This window comes from Electrona antarctica (assembly GCF_951216825.1).
Source record: "Electrona antarctica genome assembly, chromosome: 24".
In the NCBI taxonomy this organism is placed as follows: domain Eukaryota; kingdom Metazoa; phylum Chordata; class Actinopteri; order Myctophiformes; family Myctophidae; genus Electrona; species Electrona antarctica.
Window position 1 is genome coordinate 30720668 of NC_136803.1, and position 27662 is coordinate 30748329.

The following is a 27662-nucleotide window of genomic DNA, read 5'->3' on the forward strand; positions in this document are numbered from 1 at the left end:
CTGTTATGTTCTTAGCTTACGTATGATTTATTGCCATGCTTTTTGTTCTTGCTTAAATTAAATTGATCTGGATTAAGAGGGTCTGCTAAATGCCTAAATTGTAATTGCAGATCTACAGATACAGCTGAATGATTACATTTTAAGGGGTGGATATTCTTTGCCTGTTTTCTGCATGCACACACGCACGCACGCGCGCACACACACACACACAATGCCAAATGGCGATAAGTTCTTCACAGATTGCCCCACTCAATCAGTGACATATGGCAAAACAGGAAAAACTAGATATCCGAGGTCAAAATAAATACTTTCCACATTGATACAGTGGATAACAAATATCAACAGCTTTGATGTGGTGTTTCTCTCCCAGCTTGACGGCACGACAAAAGCTCGACATCACTATTAGAAGTGATCCACTTCTCTGAAATTGCCCTCCGTCTGGGTGAAATTAATGACAGACATTTGTACAGTGACAGGCAGCACCCAAAACAATCATAATCTCTCTCCAACCACTGTGCCACAGCAGAGGACACAGGGCGGGTGGGGGGGGCTGGGGGGAGAGAGACAGCAAGCCTTGTCATTAGTCTTGAAAAGACTCAAGGACACAGAAGGTGTGCGTCACAACTTAACCCATTATTGCCGGGAATGCATCTGTCATTTTCGATTTTAGCTATACATGTTGGTTGACTGTTCAAAAATAGCAGATATGCAAGCTCTTTGCGCGTCACTTCATTTTTTCAATCTTTGAATATATATATATAAAGTGAACATTTTTAACTCAAATCTTTGCTTCTGGGGGTCCCCTGCATGGGACACAATATTTAATAGTGATGAGGTTCCGCGGCCAAATACAAAATCATTTTGAGGGTTCACTTGACATTCAACGTTTTGAGTACCACAAAACACTTTTCAGAAAACTGTTATGATTTAGAAGAATTTATTCAGGTCTTAATGGGTTAATAGACCGACATGTGCACATCATCTCACAGTGTGACACATTGGAATTGTCCTTTGGTAGCGGCAGTGTTGTTTTTGGCAGCAAATTTCTAGTTTTAGTTTTAGTCATAGTCTCTTGAATAGTTTTCACTTAGTTTTAGTCACATTTTAGTCACCCGGAATGTCTAGTTTTAGTCGACTAAATATCATAAGATTTTCATCGACTAAATCTACAGTTGATTTAGTCGACTAAAATGTGTTTTGGCGGACCTTGATGCCGTCGTAATGGCTAATGTTATACTTGCGATCTACAAGCTCTTGCGATACTTGCGATCTACAAGCTCACAACGCGTCGCAGCGCGACGCGTTGTGAGCTTGTAGATCTGCTATTTTCAGCATGCAACCAAGTGTAAAATGACTTGTCTATTACTTATACTGGATATACTGGATCTCTTTTAGTCTAGTTTTTTTTTGTTGACGAAATTGTTAGTATATTTAGTCTCAGTTTTAGTCATCATACCTTAGTTTTCATTTAGTTTCCATGTAGTTTTTGTCAGTGGAAAAAAGGCAGTCGACGAACATTTTCCGTCTTAGTTTTAGTCGACAAAATCAACACTGTGGTGCGGCCGGGTTCTCGTGCTTCAGAAACACTGATCAACTCTGACAGACCACAACGGACACTGACCGCTGACCGGGTGCATGTGATTGGCCACGCGGGAGGAGAGGTGCTGAGCAGTACGTGTCTAAAACAGAAGTGCACTGCAATGTCAATCCTTGTTGAACCCATTCAACAAGGACACTGATTGATGAGCCCTGATGAAGTCCCGGTATAGGTCTAAACTGGATTAATAAAGTATCTTCTCCTCTTTTTAAACTTTGAGTGCCCGGATCTACTTCTATTTTTATCTGATGTCTTATCCCGACTGATCCAGGAGCACCTTTTTACTATTTTAACTCATTTGTTTACCTGTATGTTTCCGGTGAGCACCTGGTTGTTTCTTTTGCCTCTGCAAGGAGGATGCTGATTGGTGCTATATCCGCTGTGCTAGTTGAACCGCGTCCGTTCCTCCATTACTATTTTCGGCACGCTTTGGTTGACGGAGGTATATACACCCAGATGTATAGATGTTATGCTAGTCTGTTACACTTTCATATGAAGCCTTCAATCTGGAAATCATGTTTAGCAGGCTATGTTTTATGCATTCTAACCCACCCTTAAGTGGTGCTTATTTAGTGTCTAAACAGTGAGCAGACCTACATGGATTTAGTGTGGAAATTACCAATACTCCATTGAGCTAATTGTCATGATTGAATCCACCTGCAACACACCCACTGCCATGCGTAATGCAGCCTACCTCTACAGTGGGTACTCTCCTGTCTGGAAAATACAAAACGTCTTTTGCTATGCCTCACCTGCCATACCTTTGACTGTAATTCATGCTGGCTCCCCAAAATAGGACCCTTAAATTGTCTGCAGGGATTTATTGTCCTCTTAAAAAAAATGCCATTTATCTCCCAAATATATCACGTAGTGGCACGTAATATAATGGACCGTGGATTCTGATGTGGCAAATCATCTGTCATTTTCACACTACACATGTGATTAAAAAATAGCATATGTAGCAAAATGAGATGTCAGAGTTGGAATTGAAATGTCGCAGATGGGGTACGTGGCGTGTTAAGCCTCGAGATGATACCGCACAATTGATATTTTGTGAATGCGTGCACATGGAAGATGTGTGCGTGGTGGAGGACAAACATTATGCGGAGGTAAAATATGACTTTCACTTCCTTTTAATCTTCATTAACCGCCGGAGGCTGCATCATGAGATGAGACTTGGGGGGGGGGGGGGGGGGGGGGGGGGGAGGCAGGCAGAAGAAAGAATGCTTGCTGTTGCCTGGCAACTCTCTCTCGCGGTGTGTGTGTGTGTGTGTGTGTGTGTGTGTGTGTGTGTGTGTGTGTGTGTGTGTGTGTGTGTGTGTGTGTGTGTGTGTGTGTGTGTGTGTGTGTGTGTGTGTGTGTGTGTGTGTGTGTGTGTGTGTGTGTGTGTGTGTGTCACCCATTTATACACAGTTGCCTCTTTGTTTGGCCTTGTTGATGGCAAAAATGTGCATATCAATTTGTGTGTGTGTGTGTGTCATGAACAGCAGATAACAGAGTATGGGACATCAATGCCATTCTGCAAAAAGTTTAGAAAACATGCTAGGCGTTAATTAGCTCAATCACAATACGTATAACTCACATTACTGCCATCTTTCAAAGTCTGTTGGATTTATGAAGTAGCCCTTGGATTCCATTCATTTCAATGTGGCTTGTAGTGGAGACATAAAGGAATATAAAACCAATGTATTACAACTGAAAGCCAATTATATACACAGTATATGGTCACCAAACGTTACTCGATCACTCAAGTTCTGTAACAAAAATGTTAAGTGCAAAGTCTAAAAATAACAGTATTAAAGGGGTCTATTTTTATGCAGAAGGGAGTTCCAACCGCGCCTCCTCTAGCCTATGGGAGGCCAGTCAGAGGCAGGACAGGTTACAGGATGCAAGTAATGAAAGCGACAACGTTTCGATGTTTCAGTTACATCTTCGTCAGGTCATGTTTATGTAAGATTTATGTGGCCAGTTATTTTTGTCATTGTATATAAGCCGTGAAAAGAGCATACTGTTTCGTGGCACTTCTAGGAACCTATGACCAGCAGAGGGGCAGCCGGCAGGGCAGGTTTTCAGGTGACCGATGAGCGATAACTGGGCCGTGAGATATTAACCTCATTTTGACCTGGGAACGATTCTATGTCGTCTAAATCGTGACAGATTTCTCAAATACCTATGTTTCTATATCGGTGGTGCTCAATATTTCAAAAGATTATATATAATTGGCCGCCGACCCCCATCTGAAAACATGGTGTTCCAGGGACCTCCCCAGAATCAAAGATTTGAGTTAAAATCGTTCGCTCTGAAAGAATATATATTCAAAGATTTGTGCCACATTTTCACAATTTTTCAAAAATTGCAGATCTACAAGCTTGTAGCGCGGCACTCGGTGCCGCACTATGAGCTTGTAGATCTGCTAATTTTCAATAGTTAAAGTATAACATGATGCTTAAAACGCCAAAAGGGGTTCCCGTTCAGAATGGGTTAAATATTAAACATGTCATTTGGGTTCATCCAGATCGACTGAACTGAACTCAGGATTTCCACACATGCTGCTCACCAGGACGTGTAAGAGTCGTCTTGGTGGCTTATTATGAAACACTGCATGTTACTGACAGTCAATCACAAACCAAACTTGGCAAGAATGACCAAATTCATAGAAATTGCGGAATTAACGGTGACACACACACATTAAGCAACTAGTCGACTAGTTTACTAGTCGACTAGTTGATAAGAAAAAAGAAAATAAAAGTTTATTTTTTTTATTTTTTATTTTTTTCTCGATTTTGTAGGCCTCAAGATCAGGTAGATTATAGTTATAGTCACCAATGTACACAGTTTTTAAATGTACAAATATTTATTTCCCCCCCAAAAAAAAAAAAGCTTTTTTTTTTCTTTTCTTTTTTACATAGGTGGTTAAACAACTAGTCGACTAGTAAACTAGGCAACTAGTCAACTAGTAAAAATGACTAGAAGTAAATGCCCTAACACACACGCACACACATGCACACGCACACATGCTAGTGCACACTACTCCATTCACTGTTCTGTTTCACAACCTAATTATGAAGGTGAATGTAACTCTATATGCCCTCGTGCAAGTCGTTATTGACTACAGGGAAAGTGAGCCACGTGCACTTTGTGACTCCCGAGTCACTAAAATAGTCAATCAAACTTTACGTAACATTTGTAAATCGACGGCATAGTATGAGCTGAAATCACAAGGGAAGCCTGTCACTCCCTGTGCATTTGCAGCTGCCATTATAATTCTCAATCGCTCACGTCCCTTTGTTAACCTTGGACGTGGACGAAAGGCGAAGCTGCAAGATTTCCTAATCACCTGTTCGTTTTTAATCATTTTTTTCACTCTCTCACACATATGTGACCAGATTTGACTGAGAGCCTGCCAGCGCACAAATTCCAGCTTTTCACCAGAGGAGAAAAACTTTTTTTTTTCTTCCAAAATGAGTTAATCGCACAGGCAGACTCTTCACATACTAGAGCATGTCTGAAATAAGTGTCAGAGCTGAAATCGACATGTAAATATGAAATAAAAACATGTAGCTAGGTGTAATGTTAGAGTAACCTGACTTCACCAGATTGCGGCAGTATTGAGTTCACCAGTTCCCTCCTCCTGCCTGCATCTGGGATCTCTCAAGCAGAAACGATGAACCCGGAAGCAGCGGGACAAATATTTGATATCTCCATAATCATTTTGAGTTGTAGTCTTGTTAGGTTGTGTTTACATTTGCGCTGTGGCAGCGCTTCAATATGTCATAAGTCTCACGCTGATCCCGCCTCTAGCGGCCTCATACAGCCGCATATCGCTCCGGCCAGAATTGGACCGGAGTACATCATCTCTGCCTGAGAGTTCCCAGACTCTCCCTGCTGGCAGAATGCAAATGTTGTCCAGCAGGGGGAGTGGTTTCACCAGGCTAATGTTAGAGACCACAGAAGTGAACCTTTCAAGCCTGTTTTCTCAACTCGCTGTTTTCTGCAAGACCTTACTCTATAAGCCATATCTCCGCCCAGGCCGTGGCGTAACCGTCTGGGCACCCGACTGGTAATCCAGTCGCAGTGTGCCGCGGGTTCGACTCCCGAGCCCGACACGGCCTTTACTGCATGTCTTCCCCATCTCTCTCCCGTTTCCTGTCAGCCTACTGTCTGTCCCTTCAAAAACCAATAAAAGGCGTAAGCCGCAAAAAAAAAAGCCATATCTCCAAAACTGGTGGGTCAAACTGAATAACCAATATGTCAATTTGAAGCTATGATTCCCTGCTTTCATATGACATGAGAAAACGAAAATTCCAAAAGAATCCAATGGCAGTCCCTCAGTCAAATTTGGTCACATATGCATGCACGCATGCACACACACACACCACGGGACGTGTCCTCGGACAAACGGCGGGTGACTCAGCCAAACCGAGGGTCACAGTTAACACATTGATGTTCCCCAGATGTTGAACCCTGACCATTTCAGTGACTCATGTGACCATTCCTCTGGCACCACGCTGTGTTTGTTCCTAGTACTGCAGGTATTCTATCCACCAACCTCACTTACCACCATAACTCTTTCACTTTCTGAGGGTGTTTCGGTGTGCAACTTCTGCTGTCCAGTTTGGACAGCCGTTTGAAGCGGCAGGTTACACACAACACATAATGTTACGATCGTTTCCTCATGCAGTGCGACGTCATACAAATCCCATGACTGCAATCTGCTGTTCCATGCATGTACTCCCATGGATAAGTAGATTATTTGATCTACCCATCATTTTATTTGTGTATTTTACTATTTTTAACGGTGCATTATAGTGCTCTTATCAATGGATTGAGATGACTTGACCGGACTGGACTATGACGGACTAACAGTTTTATGCCATGAAGTTTTAGCCCCATCAGTGTTTCTTTCTTTCTCTGTCCTTTTTGTTCTCTCTCTGTTGATACTGCTATGTGTTATGGTTGCACTAAACGACATTCCGGTGACAATAAAGATCTTATCTTATGGTCTCCCGTCTCAAAGTCTAATTAGTGAGGGGTCGATGCTGCCCATGCAGCCAGCCATTCGTTCTATCACAGTCTATCACATTCCTACAATGAGCATTGATTGGTGCAGGCAGGTGGATGGATGGACATGCATGTATTTGGACATCCATGATCAAAGGTCGGTGCGAGCTGGTCACTCCCACTAAACACACCCGGGTTTGTGTCTGCTTATAAATGTCGGTGCACAAGATGTCTCCCCCCCACCTTTATGTGGTTGTATCACATGAGACAAGCTGCACTTTTAACTTTACTGTTCTTTATTTATGTCCATCCCCAGGCTATTAGCTGTCAGCCAGCCGACCGTCTCTCTCCTCTCTCCCACCCCCTCACCCTCTGCATCTACTGCTGTGCTGCTAATAGTGACACACAGCACAGTGTATCCAAACACAGTTTAGCATAAGTACAAGCACTACCTCCGTCTCCCAGTGGTGTAAAGTATAATTACAATTTGGACTGAGGCACTTTTAAAGTGCAAAAGTACATTTAGAATTTCTGACTTTTACCTGTAACAAATTGCCACGGTTGCCATGTAAGCAACAGGCTTTGCAGTGCACAACTTCACATGTCAGCATGGCCGCCTGAGCCAACATTTCCTCTGCTTGTGTCTTATCTCTAGTCTCTTGCCATTCCTCTCTACTGGCCAGTCGCCAGCTTCTTCCATGCTCCTCTATCGAATAGTTTCAAACACTCACCACAACTCGGTCTCATGCACCCAAACACTGTGAAATAGCACGGATTGACAATTCCATACATACACACACGCCTAGAAAACCCCCAAAATCCGTACATATTACACTGAAATCCTCCCATAGACCGTGACGGAGGGGCGCCTCGAGCCACGAGAGACACCACTGAGCGCGCTAAAGCGTGCGAGTTGCCGTGTCGAACGTTGCAAAGTTCGAGTCCGAGTTGTAACCCGATAGCACAGAATCAAAAATAATGTCAAACCCGATCTCACCCGAACGCGGTGAAATAGAACGGATTGGCAATTCTGTCCATACAATGCTAGTGAAATCCACGCCTCTGTCGTGGTCAAAAGAGTACTATAGTATAATATATACGGATTTTGTGTACGGAATTGTCAATCTGTGCTATTTCACTGTTTGGGTGAGATCGGCTCCTCACCGACCTCCTCGCTCACCTACTGTACCCCCTTTCCTTTCCTCTCCTGCATGTCCTCTCCTCTGTCATCACATCTGGGGTGATGTGTTCTGATCATCCCCCCCCCCCCCCCCCCCCCCCCCGATGTAGAGGAGTATGAGGGAGGGAGCACACAGCAGACCCTCGACCTCCACACTTTTACATTTTCTACCTTACTTTCTTTCCATCCCAACTGGCTGGCCTCGAGTTGATGAATGATCTAGACGTCTAGACACATTTGAATTTGCATATGGCCACATAGCACAATCATGCATGATTTTATGCACACTCATACTAACATGACACTGGGTGATTAATGGAAGGGATATGCATGATGAAAAACGATAACCTTGTTTATGGAAAGCAGACATACCTCAATGGAGGCATGTCATTGTTAGAGTATGTTGGTGTAAAATGGCCATGTAAACTTTCTTGCAGTACTACTTTAGTCTAGAGCTGTGAATCTTGTGTTTTCTTCATCTAGGCATACAGTATATCAAGGGTGATAGCGAGTGATAGTGTGTGGTCATTTTGATTCAAGTTGGCATGAGTGGGAGTTATTGGCCTCCTCGGTATTAATTGAAACGTTCCCGCATGCATCGTTTATATCATCGGCCATTGACCTCATTCGTCGTTTAACATAATTTACATTTCAAGCAGGTTAACGGGCGACAGATTGTCCTTCAAAGTGTTGGTCATGCAGGAAGAACACAAGGAGTGGGAGGCAGGAGGGAAACGAAACGACTGCTGTACATCAAACGACTAACATTACATAACGCCATCGACAGATCACAGCGCCTTGAGAGCAGACAAAGATCTGAACAGTTTGCCCGTCTGTACTATACAGACAGTACGTCTGGGTTTATTGTGTGCCGCGACATGATATCAAAAGCGGCCATCTATTATTTGTTGGCTCGTTTTTTTAGTTTTTTCTATCCATTATTTAATAATGGTATGCACCTGTTTTGTTCCACTTCTCGTTTTGAACCCGCTGGCCTCCTGCAGACGGCTCTACCCTGGGGGGGGCAAGCTGACTGACGAAACAATACAACCCCGTTTCATGAACCACAACAGCTAAATGACGTGTTGTTTCACATACCCAGGTGTGTTTCTGGCTCAACAGAAGGCAGGATGAGGATGAGGGGGTTTATGGTGGTGGGTACGTGCGTGCGTGCGTGCGTGCGTGCGTGCGTGGCTGCGTGCGTGCGTGCTTGTGTGGGTGGTTGGATTGAAGTGGTGCTGGTGGAGTCGAGTTGAGTGTACTGTAGGCTTGTTAGTTTGTGATTTTTCCAGTGGAGAGATATTCAAGGACACAGAGTGAACTAAAGTTGTGCTGTTGGGTATGGTGGAAGCGGGAGCTAGAGTTAACGCATTTTGGGCGGGAACCCCTTTTGGTGTTTTAAACATTATGTTATAATTGAGCTATTGAAAAATAGCAGATCTACAAGCTCATAGCGCGCCACCGAGTGGCGCGCTACGAGCTTGTAGGTCTGCTATTTTTGAAAAATCGTAAAAATGTGGCGCAAATCTTTCAATATATATTCATTCAAAGTGAATGTTTTTAACTCAGACCTAAATGGGTTAAGGTCTGAGGCATAATGCATGAGGAGACAGGACAGGCACAATTCAAGACATGCCACGGCTGGGTTGTTTTGCCGCTGCCATGGTTAATGAAAAATGCCACCCTGTCACCTCTTGGCAACGTCGAAGAATAGACCAGGTTGTGAGACGATGGGAAGAGCTACAGTATTGCTATGTATTTATTTGCTGTTGATGACTATAGCATACCGTAGTGCAGCTTTAGTTTCCGTCTGTATCTAACAAAACCTATATAGGTTTTGTTCTTGTACACTGATATGTTTTGCATTCATCATAGATTTCAGACAACCATTTAATTTAATCAGCTATAGTCTTCATTTCTGGGTACAGATCAATCTCCAGTCATGACAAGTTTACACTATAACATTTTGTGGAATTCAGTTCTGTAGTTTGGCTCGTCGTATCATGTGCATCATTTTGGTGGCTGCAGGAATCTGAATGGTCTGGATGGGCTCAATCCCGATTCCCAAGTGAGTGGACCATTGCAACCGATTTGTCAAGCACTTCTCTCATAGTCATAGTCATTCTATTGCACTTATCATTCCTGGAATAGTCTTAGGGATTTTTCAAAATAGTAAAAACTGGCAAATAAGTTTAGGGATAAGGGCCCTTAGTCTGTTTCTGAACTGGACAGTCCTTCTGAACCCTTATACAAGTTTTAGGAAATATGATACCGTGTAATAGTGTTAACAATAACATTTCATGGATTGATTGATTGATTTGATGAGGCCTTAATAGCTTTTTCACGCGAGTGTCCACATCAGGCTGGCTGCATCACTCGCTGATAAATAATCAATTTGCCCCGTGTAACAGCTAGGAGTGTGTGCTAATGAAATAATTATAGTTTTGTGTTGTGACTTATCATGTTGATTTTCAGAAATGTAATCTCATTTTAAGAAGGGGATTATCTTCACCATTAGAATACCATAGCGCCCCTCTCTCTCTCCCCCCCCCCCCCCCCGGCTATAATTCCTGCAATTGCATTTGGCATGCCACTCTGCCAGGCATAGCCCTCTATAGACACATTGTTGCTCTGCCTAGATGCCTTATTTCCCTTTCGTATGCTTCAAAATGAAAGAGGAGTAAGAGGGAAGATATTGCGCCCTGTCATGCCCTATCATACTTGCTGGGAAAATTGAGTCTATTGAAATGCTTAATAGCTTTTTAAACGTGGTATAAACCAATTCCAGGTCAACAAAAAATGAATGTGTGAAGCGCAACTGATTAATTTTTAATTCTACAGAGCATCTGCACAGGGAATAAACAGATGCACTCCCTATCGAATAATCGGCATCATTCTAAGCCTATCAGACATAGAGTCAAAATGAAACATTTCAGTCATGGTTAGACCTTTATTATAAACTCTTATTGAGGAGGATGTTTAAGTCAGGAGACGCTGCCTCTGCCTGGCCTCTTAACAAAAGACTGCCATCAGTTCGTCCTCTGTGTTGTTTTTATATAGTGGGGTTTTGTTTATTTATATAAAAGCACTCTATTGTTAGCATAATAGGACCCAAAAGCAGAACTCAGAACCAGCTGGATACAAACTCAGGTTTATTCATCCTTAATTCACAAAACGGATGAAAAAGCAAAACTAAGCTTGGGGGCTGTGTTGGGCTGGTCGGCAGGCAGGCAGCAGGCGTAGAAGACTGGGGGCACAGGGAGACGAGGAATTAGAATTATGTTGATCGCTAGCAAAAAACATAGAGCTCAGAGGCACAGTAACTTTACAGATCGGCAACTGACAAACTGGCAAGGGCTGGAGTGACGAGCCAGGGTTTTTATCAGCTGGGCTTGATGAGGAGACGACCCCAAGGTGTGCAGTTCCACAGGAAGTAGATTATAGCATGTCACAGCCCAGGATGCCAGTCACACGCCCATGCCAGACCATATAGGGAAAAGGAAAAAAAACAGAAACACAGCAGAAAAACAGCCAGCCCATAACATCTACAGTAATTCAAATAATACTTATTTGAAATTGTGTTGTGAGTCAGTGGAACATTGTCTAAACCTTACTATATCTTGCTTGTCAGGCTGATGTACAAAGTGCCAAACAGTGCCTTTCTCTGCCCCACCCCTCTCCAATTGTTTATATTGTGTTTAGTTTCCAAGATGGCCACAGCACCAGGAGGGGGTAGGGCGGAGGTGAGCGGGTGGGGTTGACATATGCCCTCACCTGTCTTGTGTCTGTCTTTGTCTGTTTAATGGCCGCTCCAATGCATTTCCAATGGAAGCCCATATGGTTTGACCAAACATTTTGTTTGATGGGAGGGAGGGGGGGCAGAACACATCCATCAAAGCTGTGTTCAGACACAAGTCAAGTGTCAGACACAAGGCAAGTGTCTTGAATGCAGCTCAGTAAGGGCATATGTCGACACCACCCGCTCACCTCCGCCCCACCCCCTCCTGGTGCTGCGGGCCATCTTGGAAACTAAACAGTAGGAGAGGGGTGGGGCCGAGAAAGGCCCTTATTGACCCATAACAACTCTGGGTAGTGTAGCCTCGGCCGAGAGGCAAAGCCGGGACCTTATGTATCCTGAAGGCACATGTTACCAGTCGGCTAAACCAGGGGTTCTCAACGTTTTTGGCTGGGGGGACCCCCGGAAATGCTTTGGCCATGTATCGCGACCCCCGCCCCGCCCCCACCACCAATACAAACTGACTGCAAAAATAACCTTAATAATAGAGGAAATATATCATAAATGAATACTGAAACCAGATATAATCATTAAGGAAAGTTTTCTGCATGCACCACGTACTATGTAAACACTTAATTTCCATTTTCCAGCCATTTAGTTGCAGAAAAAAGATGTTCCGAGGGAAGCAGTGACAGGAGATATAGACACATTGCATGGACACCTCCTGTGTCTACAGACCCAACACTATCAGTGTCACGGTTGCGATGGAGCAAACATCCAGAAAAAGGACGTGACCTAAATGCTGCAGGCGGCAAGCCTTTCTCATTGAATTCACATGTATTCCTCATTTAGATTATTGTTATTGTAAATGAGGATACTTTGCCGCACTACTCCTCCCACAGTTTTTTGCCGCACACACTTGAGCCACATGTCAAATCGACCGGCTTCATCGGGAATCGTGTGCTTGTATTTTGCGAAGAGATCCGTTGTATTGTTTAATTGATATTAAATAATTAGTTCTCCATAGACTTATAATGGGGAAATCGAAGACTTGGGGGGGGGAGGTTCATAATAATTATGAAAATTAATTGAAAAGGAATTACATCAGTCGGCCTCATGGTGGCGCTATAACAGCCCACTTTACGTTTTTCCCTTTAACTCTTGAACCGTAAGTCGTAAAATCAAAATGTCTTTTTCCATGGATTCCTTGCATTTCCACATATAGGCCACGCCCATTTTCATCAGGAAAAATAATCCTGCCAATTAGAATTTTCTCCAAAACACACTTTTGGCTCCTCCACCTACAGATTTTGTCCAAATTTCACAAAATTCGGCACACATGATCTCCGGACCTATCCGATTAAAACACCAACTGGTAGTGCGTATCGTTCGGCCGTAATTGTCGTCCGAAGATAGTAGGAGGGGCCTATTTTACAAAAAATGTCATGAATCACAAACGGAATGTCCAATCCATCCCAAATTTGAATCACATGTCGCGGGTGGTTCAATCAACCAAGTTCCAAAAGCAATTCCATTTTCATCCATAGGGGGCGCCGCAAATGCGAGAAATTTAACCGTTTGTCGAAAAAACATGATTTTTGGGGGATAAATCCCGAATTAAATCCGATTTACTTACGCATGATCACAGGGGTGACGTGACATTGTAATTAGCTGGCAACATTAGTGGGAGGGCCCTATGTATGACTGCGGCAACCACACTTTGCAATTTTTCTAAATTGCGACTTTTCTAGTTGTTTCTGCTGTGCTGTTCCACAGAGCACTTCTCCTCCATGCTATATACTGGCAAGTCATCCTGCAAGCATAATATTGGCCCCATGCTGTAAATCTGTCTCTCTCTCTCTCTCTCTCTCTCTCTCTCTCTGCTCCTAAACATAGATGTGTTGACGAGCATTAGTGGGCCAAGGGCCTCACTCAAGGACACCTTGATGGTACTTCTTGAGGGATAAAAAAAAGAAAAGTGTCAGCGAAACGGGAGATTTGGAATATCCAGCTGAGCTACAGTATACTGTCTCGCCTCTCTAGACTTAAAAGACCAGGCCACTGGTCTGATATCTTGACTATATGACTCACAGTATACTTAACCGTCGACCATTTCCTGAAGCATATTGTGGTTAGATTTCTGTCTGAGGGAAACATTGGATTCTGTTCATTCCACACAATACAGCTGTATAAGTGAGTCAAAGTCAAAGTCAAAGTCACCCAGCACCTGCTGTGTTTTGCAAGCATTTTTGATGCTGTGTTGAACTTTTGACATGGTTTGATTGAAATTGCAGCCCCTGTCATATATATATATATATATGAAAGGGCAGTCTCGGCATACACAAGCAAAACAAAACAAAACAAAGCCTTATGAGAGAAGGTGACAATGACAACTGTGCTCAGTCTGCTGACAACTCGACTTAGAGAAAACACTAGAGATACAGGGCAGTATTATGCGTGTCTTAAGTACCAGGTCTTATGACTTAACCTAAGACCTGGAGGCGTGGTCAATGCTGTTTGGCCACTCAGAATAGCCAAATGGCATTGATCACGCCTCCAGGTCTGAAGTTAAGTAATAAGACCTGGTACTTAAGACACGCATAATACTGCCCACGGGGTCATACACATACATATATTGTTTTCAAATTAGTTCAATATCTAATGAATGGCAAAGTCCACGGCACAACTATAACAACAAGAGTGGCAAGCAATATCGGAGCAATTTGACAAAAATGATTGAAGCACTGACAGCCAGTCAAAATTCTTTCCGAATTTACAGGGCATCACATTCAATACACTCATATGTTCAACAATCAACATGTTCACGGAACATTATTGTTCATCAGTGTGGATACTTGCATCATTAACTTTAATTATCTGTACAGTTGGTGCGGACGACCCTAAACTCCACACTGCCAGGAAGCTAGGTCCCCCTAAATGTGTTCTCCAAATGTCAGCCAAATTAACACTAAGTGGTCTGATTAGTTCTGATTTCACTAGCCTTCTGGTGTGCGAACATTTTGAATGGAAGATCAATTTACATTTTTGGACAATAGCACCTTGGCATTTAGTGTAGTGATGATGGAAGGGACCAGTGCAAAATGCACGTTGCACACAGACGTGTGTGTGTGTGTGTGTGTGTGTGTGTGTGTGTGTGTGTGTGTGTGTGTGTGTGTGTGCGTGTGTGCGTGCGTGCGTGCGTGCGTGCGTGCGTGCGTGCGTGCGTGCGTGCGTGCGTGCGTGCGTGCGTGCGTGCGTGCGTGCGTGCGTGCGTGCGTGCGTGCATGCAAACACCCACGTCCCGAGAACCCTGATGATGTGCTGCCACCAAAAGTGGTAGTAGTCTGACAGGCTTCTTTTGTTTAAATTGGGACATTTGGTAGGCCTATATTTTATAGGGGTTTCTTGTGACCCTACCATTAACATCCAATGTAAGGCAAAAATGTCAAACTTTCCTCATGCTTTAAGGGCTTTTCACTATTCTAAATCCATTCCAAGCATTAGTTTTGCACACAAAACAGTCCTTGGGCTAAAAACAGCCACGTAGCCACTTGTCCAAATGTGCCCCAAATGTGCTGACCTCATCACATTTGTGCTGATCATCACATTTGTCATGACGGCTATGGCTATTTTTTAGCCCAAGGAGTGTTTTTTGTGCAAAACTAATGCTTGGAATGGATTCAGAATCATGAAAGCCCCCTAAAGCATGAGGAAAGTTTGAATTTTTTGACATTTTTGCCTTATATTGGATGTTAATGGTAGGGTCACAAGAAACCCCTAGTAAAAAATATTGCTCAATACTAACAGCTGGTCAGCAAGTGGATTCATGAATGAATGTACAGTATATAGACAATATTTTACGCCAACAAAAAAGACTAGGCTATATACCAAATTTCCCCGGCTGCCGGACTATAGGGTTTATCCTCCGGTGAGCACGAAGGTGCACAGCAAACGTTGTGGGAATCCAATCAGTGGGTATTGAGGTGTGTGTTGTGGAACACAGTGTTTGATGGTCAAAACAAAAAACTATAAAGAATAAATGAATAGAAACCTCACTGAACCAATTGCTGCACCGTCCTGAGGTGAAATGGAATCATTCTACCAACTGTTCGGTGGTATTTCTCTGTTTTGGCTTGATGGATAGGCTGGCATGTGGCCACTGACATTCCCGTTGCCAAGTTCTGTAGTCGGTGTTCAAGGTGGACTTCATCATCCCTTCAGGGAAAGGCGGTGAAGTGCCTCACATAATAACAACACATTGGAATACAACAGATAGTAGAGCAAACATCATATTAAAACAGTACACACTAATGTACTGTGCCAAATCAAGGCCATGCATATTGTTATATAAGGTATTATACTATGAATGGAATGTGTTATTGCTGTATTAAAAAAAAACAAGTTAGTTACCCCATCACCACTACCATGACCAGGTAATAACAAATATTGATAAATATTAGAGATGTCCCGATACTGTATCGGTATCGGGAAAAGTATCGGATCGGCCCTTATTTGTCATATCGGGTCATATCGGTATTGGTGAATATGCCAGTCTAACCATCGATCCGACACAGGGGTAAGGGGTTGACAGAGTTGTGGAGTTTGCTTTGGAGTTGCCCAAACTGCAAGTGCACATTTGAGTGAGGAGTCTGCTATAAACACAACACGAGATATATAGCTAGCTATGATCACAACACTGGTATCGGTATTCGGTATCAGTATCGGCTAACACAGAAATTGAGGTATCGGGATCGGATCGGAAGCGAAAAAAGTGTATCGGGACATCCCTAAAAAATATATATATTTTCCTTAAATAATGTTTTATCCCACGATTTTGTAACCCATTTTTCACCCCTGTGTCAATTATCTAATGTGATCCTGGGCTCTACACACCCTCCGCCAACCTAGTCCCCATATATGGGGGACCTGGGGAGAGCAACGGACTTGAACTCATGCTTCCTTCATGCCTGAGTGTCCAAGTTGCTCCTTTACACGTGACAGGGGGGAGTTTCTCTGGTTGGACGTAGCGCGTGGAAGGAACACGTTATTCCAACCAGTTCCTTTCCCCTCCATCAGGAGCCCCGGCTGGCCAGGGGGAGGCGGAAAAGATATATATTGATAACAAATATGTATTATCCCCCGATTTGGTGATGTCAGGCCCTGTGAGCATCCAGATCCAGTCAAGTAATATGAAATGTCAAACATTGAAGTAATGTCAAACGTTATCTGTGTAACACCTATGCACAGGGGAAATGTACTAATACTTCAGGCAGCCTCTGCCTGGAGAACCATATCGACAAGCCCTATCGACATTTCAGTGGGATTGGAATTCTGCAGGGCGAGATGCAGTGTGTACAGAAAGTTTCAAATTAAATATGCTTCTCACTGGGAAGAGAAGTAGGCGTAATTAAGCCATTTTGGGCGGGAACCCCTTTTGGTGTTAGTATCATGTTATGTTTTAGCTATTGAAAAATATCAGATCTACAAGCTCATAGCGCGCCACCGAGTGGCGCGCTACGAGCATGTAGGTCTGCTATTTTTGAAAAATCGAAGAACGACTGACATAGAAACATAGCTTTTTCAGAAAACTGTCAGGACGTAGAAGACATTTTTAGAATCTGATCTCAGGTCAGAATGGGTTAAGGCATACTGGACATTAGTTGACCACATGACGTGCTGTAAGAGCAACATGGGAATATGGTGAACTACTAAATGGCCAGAATAATTTACTTACCTCTTCAGTCAGTGCTGGATTCATGGATTGGGTCATGAATTCGTCGCGGGATTTGGCCCAGACTGGCCCACCACAACCAGCGTGCAGATACTCCACCACTTTTACAGAACAACACAAATGATACACAACCAAGTCCAACAGACAACTACACTGAAACAGACAACACATGTATATCTGGGCCTGGCTCTGGGCTGCTTGGGATGTTGGGAGTTGTTGGGGACTATGATGGGGAGATCATCTCCACAGACACACACTTGAAAAGATGTACTGGGAGGGAGACTAGCGTCTATCACAAACCTGGACATGAAAAGTAGTAGTCTAGAGGACTGACTGTTATGAATGAACATGATTTGCAAAAAAATTGTCTGCATGCAATCATAACTTTGGCTAGTTAGCTAATGAATGGAAAACAATTAAGAGCATCATGATCTGAGAATTGGACAAACACTTGGGTTAATTAAATGGGTTAATATTTTAGAAAGCTGTATTCCATAGCTAAATAATGCAGTATACTGTATAGGTTATATTGGCATAAGAGCAAATGCTTGTGCTGTTTTGTGTTTTGTTGTCTGTGGTCTGGTGATCCTGATTCTGAGGATTCCATTATAGGTAGGATGGAAGGATGGATGGATATACATGTGGCTTAAATAGCACCTAACCAATGCATCGGGTGGATACTATGAATTATATATAACTTACCATTTTGGGGCGAGAACCCCTTTTGGTGTTTTAAGCATTATGTTATACTTTAGCTATTGAAAAATAGCAGATCTACATACAAGCTTGTATAGGTCTGCTATTTTTGAAAACGTTTTTAACTCAAATCTTTGCTTCTGGGGAGGTCCCTGGAACAACATATTTTCAGATGGGGGGGTCGGCAGCCAATTAAATAATAATCTTGCGGGTCCTTGACAAGAAATAGTTTGAGAACCACTGACATAGAAACATGGGTTTTTCAGAAAACTGTCAGGATTTAGAAGACATTTTGTAGAATCGTCCTCAGGTCTAAATGGGTTAACTACATAGTTGCAGCATGAACGACACACCACACCATGGTTCATCATGGTTGATCCTCTTCTTCCTCCTCCTCCTCAACAGTTAACAGTGAGCGGAAGACTTTCCTTGATGTGTTGTTCCTTAAATGTCTGTACTGTTCATATTTAGTGTGGTTGCTATAGGCAACACCTTATTTTTCAGACAGAATTCAGACAGAATTCAGTTCCCAGTGGATTCCTTGCGACTCACTCCAGCTAGTGCACCACACTTGCAATTTAACAGAATTGCACCTTTCTTTTTGTACACAACACAGACAGAGAGATGAAAAAGGCTTTCAGTGTGCCGGCTGAACAGCATCTCTCTCTCTCTCTCTCTCTCTCTCTCTCTCTCTCTCTCTCTCTCTCTGACAATGTCTGCCATCATTGTCATGCCGATGGATAAGGCGAAACGGATGAGCAAGGTGACAGGTAGACGGTAATCTCAAACAGAGTGGGCTGGCAGGCTTTAAGTGGAACAGCCATGTGTTTGTCAAGGCGACACAGAGTTGAATATAGGCTTACATGTAGCAGATGACAGCGGGATAAGAGAGAGATGGAGACTGAAGCGTGAGGAATGCTAGGGTGTGTTGCACCAAGAATAATTAAGCTTATTTAACCCTGAATTAAATAAAGAATTTTCCGAAATTAAATTGGTTAATTCAAGTTAAATAAAGGGGGTCGAAGTATGTTCAATAGTTATACATTACCACAGTAATCATTACTATAGATTGAGTGTTTGTTCAATAAAAAGGCTTTCCGCATATCTCCGGCTCTTAATTATTTTTGCGCCGGGTCCGTATATATACGAACCCCCGACGCTAGGGGACGCTAGGCGACCTTATCAGCCAGGTCCGTATATATAACGTATACTCAGTGTATATAATGGTTGAGCCCCACGGCAGCTTTTAACATTGGTCCGGTTGCTATGGCAACGCCCCGTCACCACCAGCTATGGGACGTAAAATCTGATCACCGTTTAAATGAGCAGGATTTTCAAACCTCCATAAGACGGAATCCCAGAGAGCTGTCCTTGGTCGATCTTCTGCCATCCAAAATTCGGATGTAATTTGTGCCTTTGTACCACGTCGCTCCCGACATGTAAATGCTTCTGGCGAGAGGTAAACTGTGTGGTTGTGCCAATGATACTAAAGTTTGTGTAGTGAGTGTGTGTGTGTGGTTGGGCGGTCAAACTCCTTCTCTTAAAGTGAAAGCATGGTGGCACTGGGAACTTCATAAATGCTAATAGCTAGCCGGCAGAGAAAGAATTAAAGGAGCATTCAGTGATTTGGGTGATTTGGAGAAATAAAATGGTCCGCCCTGGTAACAAGATGTGCACATGCACACGCTCTACACTGAGGGAAGTACAACAGACCAACAGCACACACACACACCAAGGCCCGCCCCACTCGATCATGATTGGAGGAAGGCCCATCTCATCCAGATTGGATGAAAGCTTTGCCACCCAAAGCCCAAACTGAAACTAGGGTTTTTTGACCCCAGTGCAAAGAAGTGATGAAACAAAAATGAGCACACACAATTGAAATTGGAATCCCAGTGTCTTTTAGGCAATACTCTCTTTGCACTCTACTTACGCGACTATTTACAGGGGTGCACATAACGCTAGTTCTCAGAAGGAGCACCTGGAGATGTTTCTTGGTACACAAAAGTGCCTCTACTCCATGTGTCTGATGATCTGCCGCGCAGCATGCATTTTGACGACGCATGCGTGCTGGTGCACCAGTTATGTGGACCCTTGACTATTTAACTTGTTTTTGATTATAGGGGTTCATGCTTATTCTCCTCTCTCTGATCTTGTACCTTAATTGCTCTGGAAAATGCTAAATGCCAACATTTCCGAAAGAGCAAGGGAATGAAATACTGGTGACTTCAAAAGCTATACCAATTTAAAAACGAACAAATGTCAATGTTGCAACATTATTGGACTCAGAACAGACTATTATAATTCTTCTTTTCATTAAAACAACACTGCCTGAAAATAAGAGGCGTGGGAAGTATCGATTCTAAGATGCATCACGATGCGGACGAGGACATCTCGAAACTGTTCATAGTCTTTATTATTTTGTACCTATTAGCTTCCGCAAAGTGGTTGCTAGTCTTTCTGGGGTCCCCACACACACACACACTAACACGCATGCAAAAAAATGCACTTGCGCGCGCGCGCACACATATCCCAATTGCCCAGAGAAAGAGTAAACCCTTATTTGATTGGCCTATAGCCTATTGTCTCAACAGTCTCAAATCATTACATTCTCCCAGGCTTGGAATGTCCACTATTATTGTGCTGCAGGTAACTTACTTCGTCTCCCACCTCTCACAGCTCAGGATTAGCTTCTCCACCACTCTGACCTGCCTCAGATAAGCTAGGGGAATTGAATTGCACTGCAGGGACCATTGTACACGTGGCTGTGTGCAGTGCATGCATTGCACACCTGTAAAGTGTGTGCCATGTTGGCTGTGAGAGAGAGTGCAAGTCCATTCTGCACTCGCATTTTGTGGAGATCAAAATGTGAGAACAACTGACCTGGCTGCTGTAATAAATTGGAAAATACTGCTTCAACTCGGATAGCTGTGGTCAAAACAAAAGTCTCAGTATATATATCTGCCCATAAAAATGTCCATTGTGTTCACACTCTCTGCGAAACACAAGTATACTTAGTCTTATCAAATAGCACCATTATAGGGCATAGGCTGCCAAGGACGAGTATACTTTTTTTCTTTTATGTTTTTTTTGCGGCTTTCACCTTTATTTTATATTTTTTATGGAGGGACAGACAGTAGGCTGACAGGAAATGGGGAGAGAGATGGGGGGAAGACATGCAGTAAAGGCCATCGGGATCGGGAGTCGAACCCGCGGCACACTGCCAGACTGGATTACCAGCCAAGGTGCCTGGACCATTGAGCTATGGCCCAGGCCAAGGGCGAGTATACTTGTTTTATACTGTATTATACTGATTAAAGTTGAGATTGTGCTATATTACCGTCTACTAGCGTCTCTGTGTTGTGGTAGCAGAATTCATATAACATGCCTTCGGCCTGGTGGAGACAAATATCTTAAACTAGGCAATTCACTAATGTGAGAGGTACCTAGTGAGCCTAGTGAGAAATAATCTGTTGTTACCTTTGTGGACATTGCCTGCCAGTATAAATGTGTGTGGGACATTGGTGTTAAAAGAACTGGGACGCAGAGATGCTGCATCTTCCTGAGCTGTTATAGCATCAAAGAATGCTATAACAGTGTCTAGGCAATTAACCGGAAGTGGTTGGTCCATTGATAAAAACAAAGTTCTCCCTCATTGACTTGAACGGTGACTGAGATCTTGACACCCTTTTATCTCAGATTCTAATCCAAGATTCAGAAACTAATCAAAACAAGCTTTATTTGCGGCTGATTCCGGTTGCGTCGCGGTAAAACAAAATCCCTTGGTTGGTCCGTGAATGGATTACTTATCTATCTCAACAAAGAACGCTCGGAATGGAAAGATCGGCATGGGCAAAATAATGAATGAATTAAATACATGGCAAGTATTCAGACATTTGAGCACTGCTGTGGTACATCATTCTGGTATTGTAGCCTAACAATTTGCGCGGGCACACACAAGCGCATGCACACACACACACACACACACACACACACACACACACACACACACACACACACACACATGTCAAATATCAAGAAAAAACAATTCGTTGACGCTAATTTGCAATATCTCCATGTTTACTTTCCAGCCACATTGGATTTGCTCACACAGCATATGGTATTTTCCACATTCCTTCTTCCCATGACTAATTAGCTGGTGGTGCTGACATAATGATTGCGTATACTACAGCTGGGCCAAAGTTTCCCATCTGTCACTATTTCACTCTCACATTCAGTTTCTGCACTCATCGCTCATCAACTATTAAATCATAGACCTGTTATCAGTCGAGAGTATTTACTCTGCAAATACTCAGGAAATTGAACCACATGAACTCCCTATTCTGGGCATGCCATAATAGTAGGCAGACATTCACCAACAATATTGTTCGTCTTGTGCGACATCTGTGCAACACATAACGCACAATAAGCCACAAAATATCCGATCTGAAATAAAATACCGATTTCTCTCCACCTTAGTAGATGTCCTAAATCTTCCTCATCACTATTTAACCCATTTTGGGAGGGAACCCCTTTTGGGGTTAGCATTATGTTATGCTTTAGCTATTGAAAAATAGCAGATCTACAAGCTCATAGCGCGCCACCGAGTGGTGCGCTACGAGCTTGTAGGTCTGCTATTTTTTTGAAAAATCGAAGGACGACAGAAAACTGTCAGGATGTAGAAGACATTTTTAGAATCTGATCTCAGGTCAGAATGGGTTAACAAAATGAGTGCCCTCATTCTAGACTTCTGCCTGGTATGTTTCTCTAATATATTCAAATGGATTTACATATAGGACACATTTACATACCCCCGGGCCCACTGGCAGACTCATCCACGGAAACACTGTGCACAGAAGAGGCATCGGAGGGCCACAAGTTGTACGGGTTACCAACACCACCGTAGGGCCTTTCTTATGTGTCAGCCAGCCTCCCTGTTTACAGTTGTGTGTACGTTGTGTGTGTGTCTGTCAGTGTGTGCAAGTTGCTGCCACATTAACCACAAGATAATCAGTGATTTGCCTTGTTGCTTCCTGCTGCACTTCTGCCATCAATGCTTGCAACATCGCTTGGACTTATCTCTCTGTGCGTACATGTGTGTGCCGTGCGTACATGCATGCGTGCTTGCGCGCGTGTGCACGTGCATGCGTGTACTGTATGTGTACGCATGTGCATGGTGCACAGTACATGGTACACATCTTTATAAGGAGCGCGCACATGCCCATTTCCCTGCGTTTGTTTGGGCCTGGAGTTACAAGTTAGTTGGTGCAGTGAAGGTACTTTTGGTTTTGTCCTTGACCACGGTCGACTTGCCACAGTGCATCGTCAAATTAATGTCTTGAATGTTTTATGCGCTTGCCCAGCCCACGCACCTTCTGGACCCCTAGCCATGTCCTGTCCTGCTGGTTATGGCTTTTCATAATTGGCTGGGAGATGTGGAGATTACGGCTTATAACCACAACCAAATATCTCTGGAATATGGAAGGATTGGTGCTAAGTCATCTCCGCCAGGCAGTAGGCGAGGAGGGGAATTATGTTTTCGTCCCTGTTGTGTTCGCTGGTCTGACATGGCTAATGATCAGTTGTGCACAATGCTGGTAGGCCAAGGAAATTATGCATGTTTTACATTTTAGAAATTACTTAATCAAATTACGGAGATCTGATCGGAGCTGAAACCTTGCACAAAGTTAGAGCCAGTTAGGTGACAAATGTATTAGTTTGTTAGTTATTCTGGCAAATGGCTGGACCTGGAAATCTTTCTTCTTCTTCTTCTTCTTCTTCTTCTAAAAACTAATTGCTCAGCTAAGATACAGAGTACAGAATTTAGTTTGTTTGTTTGATTTATTTCTCCAGTTTCATAAGAAAAGCTTACGTCTAATCTTCGTACAGTCAAAGTCATCAACACAAACTTTGTTAAATAAATAAATAAAATTAAAACTAACATTAAAAAAAATCATTTGCATGGTTAGTTAGTAAAATCAACATCAACTCAACCCTTCCTCATGTATCAACTCTGTCTGAGGGTACAAATGGAATGCTTCATCTCGCCTCAATTTATCATCACTAATTTTATATTCTTTATATTTTTTCAAATAAAGATGCGTGTGCTTGTTCTGCTGTAGCAAACCACATTAGATAGAACTAAATACATTCGTATTGTGACACATGGATATCCAAGGTTTCCACCTGACAGCGACCATTATGTAAACGGGGTGCGTGATGGAGGACAGCCATCGGGAAGAAGATGTACTGTATAGGACACACACACACACACACACACACACACACACACACACACACACACACACACACACACACACACACACACACACACACACACACACACACACACACACACACACTCAGTCACCGTTGTCTCTCTTGTATACACAATGTCTTTCTCTTACACCCTCTCTATACTGACACAGTTCTGTACACGATGCACTCTGGATCAGAACAGCTCTCTGATACAATGAATGGACCATTGTAAGCGCTTTGAGTACGCACGTATAGTGCATGGAAATGCGCTATAAAAAATGCAATCCGTTATAGTTCGTGTCATGTTGTGTACTGTGTTGCATTTCATTACGTGGCATTAGATCACATAGCATTACCCTCCGCTATGCTGTACATTAACACTAGTATGTATATGTCTGCTTTGCATTCGAGATTCAATATTTCATAACACGTTTCGTTTCCTCATCTATTGTAGTGGGAATAAGGAAATCGTAAGCCAATGAGTAAAGAAATATGAACAAAGAAAGGATGTACGTCGATCCATGGGTGGGTGTATGTTCACACTGAGTGTATACAATATACATACAGTATATATGGCATTGAGTGATGTTATTGCCATGACATGTTGCACTATGCCTTGATACATTATGTTGTGTACACACAGAACATTAGCTTACATTACATTAGGTTGTACATAGGTCCCGGTTGTGTGTTACGTTGTGACAGTATGCATTACACACGTGTGCGTGTGCGCGCATATCTTTGACAAGCCCTTGTTTTGGAGTGTGTTTCCTTGTAAAGTGCATGTCCTGAAATGAGTGTCTGCACCTGCACTTTGCACCACAGCCCTCGTCCCAAATGTGCACACGGCCCTCATACTTCACAAAATAGCTCTTCTTTTAAGAAAGACTGGATTGTGGCAAATGGGGGACGGGGGCATAAATCTGCCACTGACACCCTCAGTGAAAGTCATTAGTCAGCCGCCATCGACCCTGGTCCTTTGCCATGTCACGAGAACCACCTCCAAGTCTCTCTCTGCCTCTCTCTGTCCCTCTCTGTCTCTCTCTGTCTCTCTCTTCCTCTCTGTCTCTCGCTCTCTGTCTACCTCGATCTCTCCATCTCTCTCTGGCTCTCTCTGACTCTCTCTGACTCTCTCTGTCTCTTTTTTGGTGTGTGTGTGTGTGTGTGTGTGTGTGTGTGTGTGTGTGTGTGTGTGTGTGTGTGTGTGTGTGTGTGTGTGTGTGTGTGTGTGTGTGTGTGTGTGTGTGTGTGTGTGTGTGTGTGTGTGTGTGTGTGTCGAGGATGACATAACTTCTGTCCGTGCCTAACCTACCTCACCTAACCAACTGTATTGTGCTGGCAGCAGGCATAGGAATTCACTCCCAGAGTTCCTACAAACATGGAGTCCCCCATACTGCCGTCATCAATATGACATCGGGCCTTGTCCAAATATGGAGCACCATCCTTTCAAGCAGAGATATGTCACATAAGACCCTCCTCCAAAATCACTTACTCCTCTCATTATCAGGAAACGGAGTTATGGCCGACGACGTGACGAGCAACATGTCTCGCGTCCGGCACGTGGTGCTGGTACTGTCGGGGAAAGGAGGGGTGGGCAAGAGTACCCTGACCGCAGAACTCGCCCTGGCGCTCCGACACGCAGGGAAGAAGGTGGGCATCCTGGACGTGGACCTGTGCGGGCCCAGTATCCCTCACATGCTGGGCGTCGGTCGACCCGAGGTGCACCAGTGCGACGCAGGGTGGGTGCCAGTCTACGCCGACGCCCCCCAGCAGACCCTCGCCCTCATGTCCATCGGCTTCCTGCTGGAGGACCCGGACGACGCGGTGGTGTGGCGGGGACCCAAGAAGAACGCTCTCATCGGTCAGTTCGTGTCCGACGTGGCGTGGGGGGAGCTCGACGTGCTGCTGGTGGACACGCCCCCCGGTACCTCCGACGAACACATTTCAGTAGTGGAGAACCTGAAGAAACACGGGGTGGATCACGGCGCCGTTCTGGTCACGACGCCCCAGGCGGTCTCGACGGGGGACGTGAGGAGAGAGGTCACCTTCTGCAAGAAGGCCGGCGTGCGCGTCCTGGGAATCGTGGAGAACATGAGCGGCTTCGCCTGCCCCCACTGTTCCGAATGCAGCAATATATTCTCCAAGGGTGGCGGCGAGGAGCTGGCTAAGTTGACGGGATGCCCGTTCCTGGGTTCCGTGCCCTTGGATCCCCAGCTCGGTACCCGTATAGAGGAAGGCAAAGACTTCATCCGGTCGTTTCCTGACACGGCCACCTTCAGAGCTCTCGATGGTATTTGTCAGACTCTGCTGAGGACCCTGGAGGCAGCTTGAGGTTTCCTTTAGGTGTGTAGGATGGGTGACAAATTCCAAATGTACTTTGTCAATGAATTTAGCTTTCTCTCTCCATTCTGTCATAAACTATAGTAAAACCAAACCAAAACAGGGCGGCGGTGGCTCAGGGGGTAGAGTGGCTGGATGGTAACTGCAAGGTTGCCAGTTCGAACCCGGGCTCCCCCAGAGTTGGTGTCGAAGTGTCCTTGCACTATATATTTCTAAAACTATGAAACATTTCAAAGATTCCATTTCAGGCAAACATGTCCACCGTAAGATGAACCTAAATAGGTTTGAATGGGGTTTCTAGGTGTAAGTATGTAGGACTAGTAGTAGCATGGCAAAGTTTGTGCATATTTTGACAGCAGAAACTGCCTGTCATAATTTCTCCCCCCTCCCTATTCCAAAGCCCCCCCAGGTACATTATATATTTAAACTATTTTCAGAAATGGTACACTTATTTTTTCAGTGGGTAGATCTTGTTGAGCTGGTCATTTTTAAAGTAGATCTCACGTCATAAATGTGTGGGCACCCCTAGTAGCATGCCAAAGTTTGTGATATTGCCATTGAGAATGCATTGGGCGTTTAAGTTAAATAACTGAGAAACTACAAATAATTTCAAAGTAAAAAGTTCCAGCATGTGTCTCCACAGTAAGCTGAATTATAAAATGTGTGAATGGAGTTTCTAGGTGAAAGTGATTTTTGTTGACGTGCCATAGAGCTGCCATTGAGCCCCATTATACATTTCTCAAATTTGAAAGCACTATATATTTCTAAAACTATGAAACATTTCAAAGATTCCATTTCAGGCAAACATGTCCACCGTAAGATGAACCTAAATAGGTTTGAATGGGGTTTCTATAGGTGTAAGTATGTAGGACTAGTAGCATGCCAAAGTTTGTGCTATTGCCATTGAGAATGCACTGGGCGTTTAAGTTAAATAACTCAGAAACTACAAATCATTTCAAAGTAAAAGGTTCCAGCATGTGTCTCCACAGTAAGCTGAATTATAAAATGTGTGAATAGAGTTTCTAGGTGAAAGTAATGTTTTGACGTGCCATAGAGCTGCCATTGAGCCCCATTATACATTTCTCAAATTTGAAAGCACTATATTTCTAAAACTATTAAACAT

At 43.6% G+C, this 27662-nt stretch overlaps 1 protein-coding gene and 1 long non-coding RNA gene across 3 annotated transcripts in view; both read left to right on the forward strand.

The window, feature by feature from the left end:
* LOC306917425 overlaps positions 1 to 27662 on the forward strand; it is a 204580-nt gene that overhangs the window by 93334 nt on the left and 83584 nt on the right. The window lies entirely within an intron of this gene.
* Positions 25742 to 26530, forward strand: LOC306916914 (cytosolic Fe-S cluster assembly factor nubp2-like; the record flags this gene model as incomplete). Its single annotated transcript, XM_079495007.1, has 1 exon — positions 25742 to 26530. The coding sequence occupies one exon, from the start codon at positions 25742 to 25744 to the stop codon at positions 26528 to 26530; it is 789 nt and encodes a 262-aa protein (XP_079351133.1).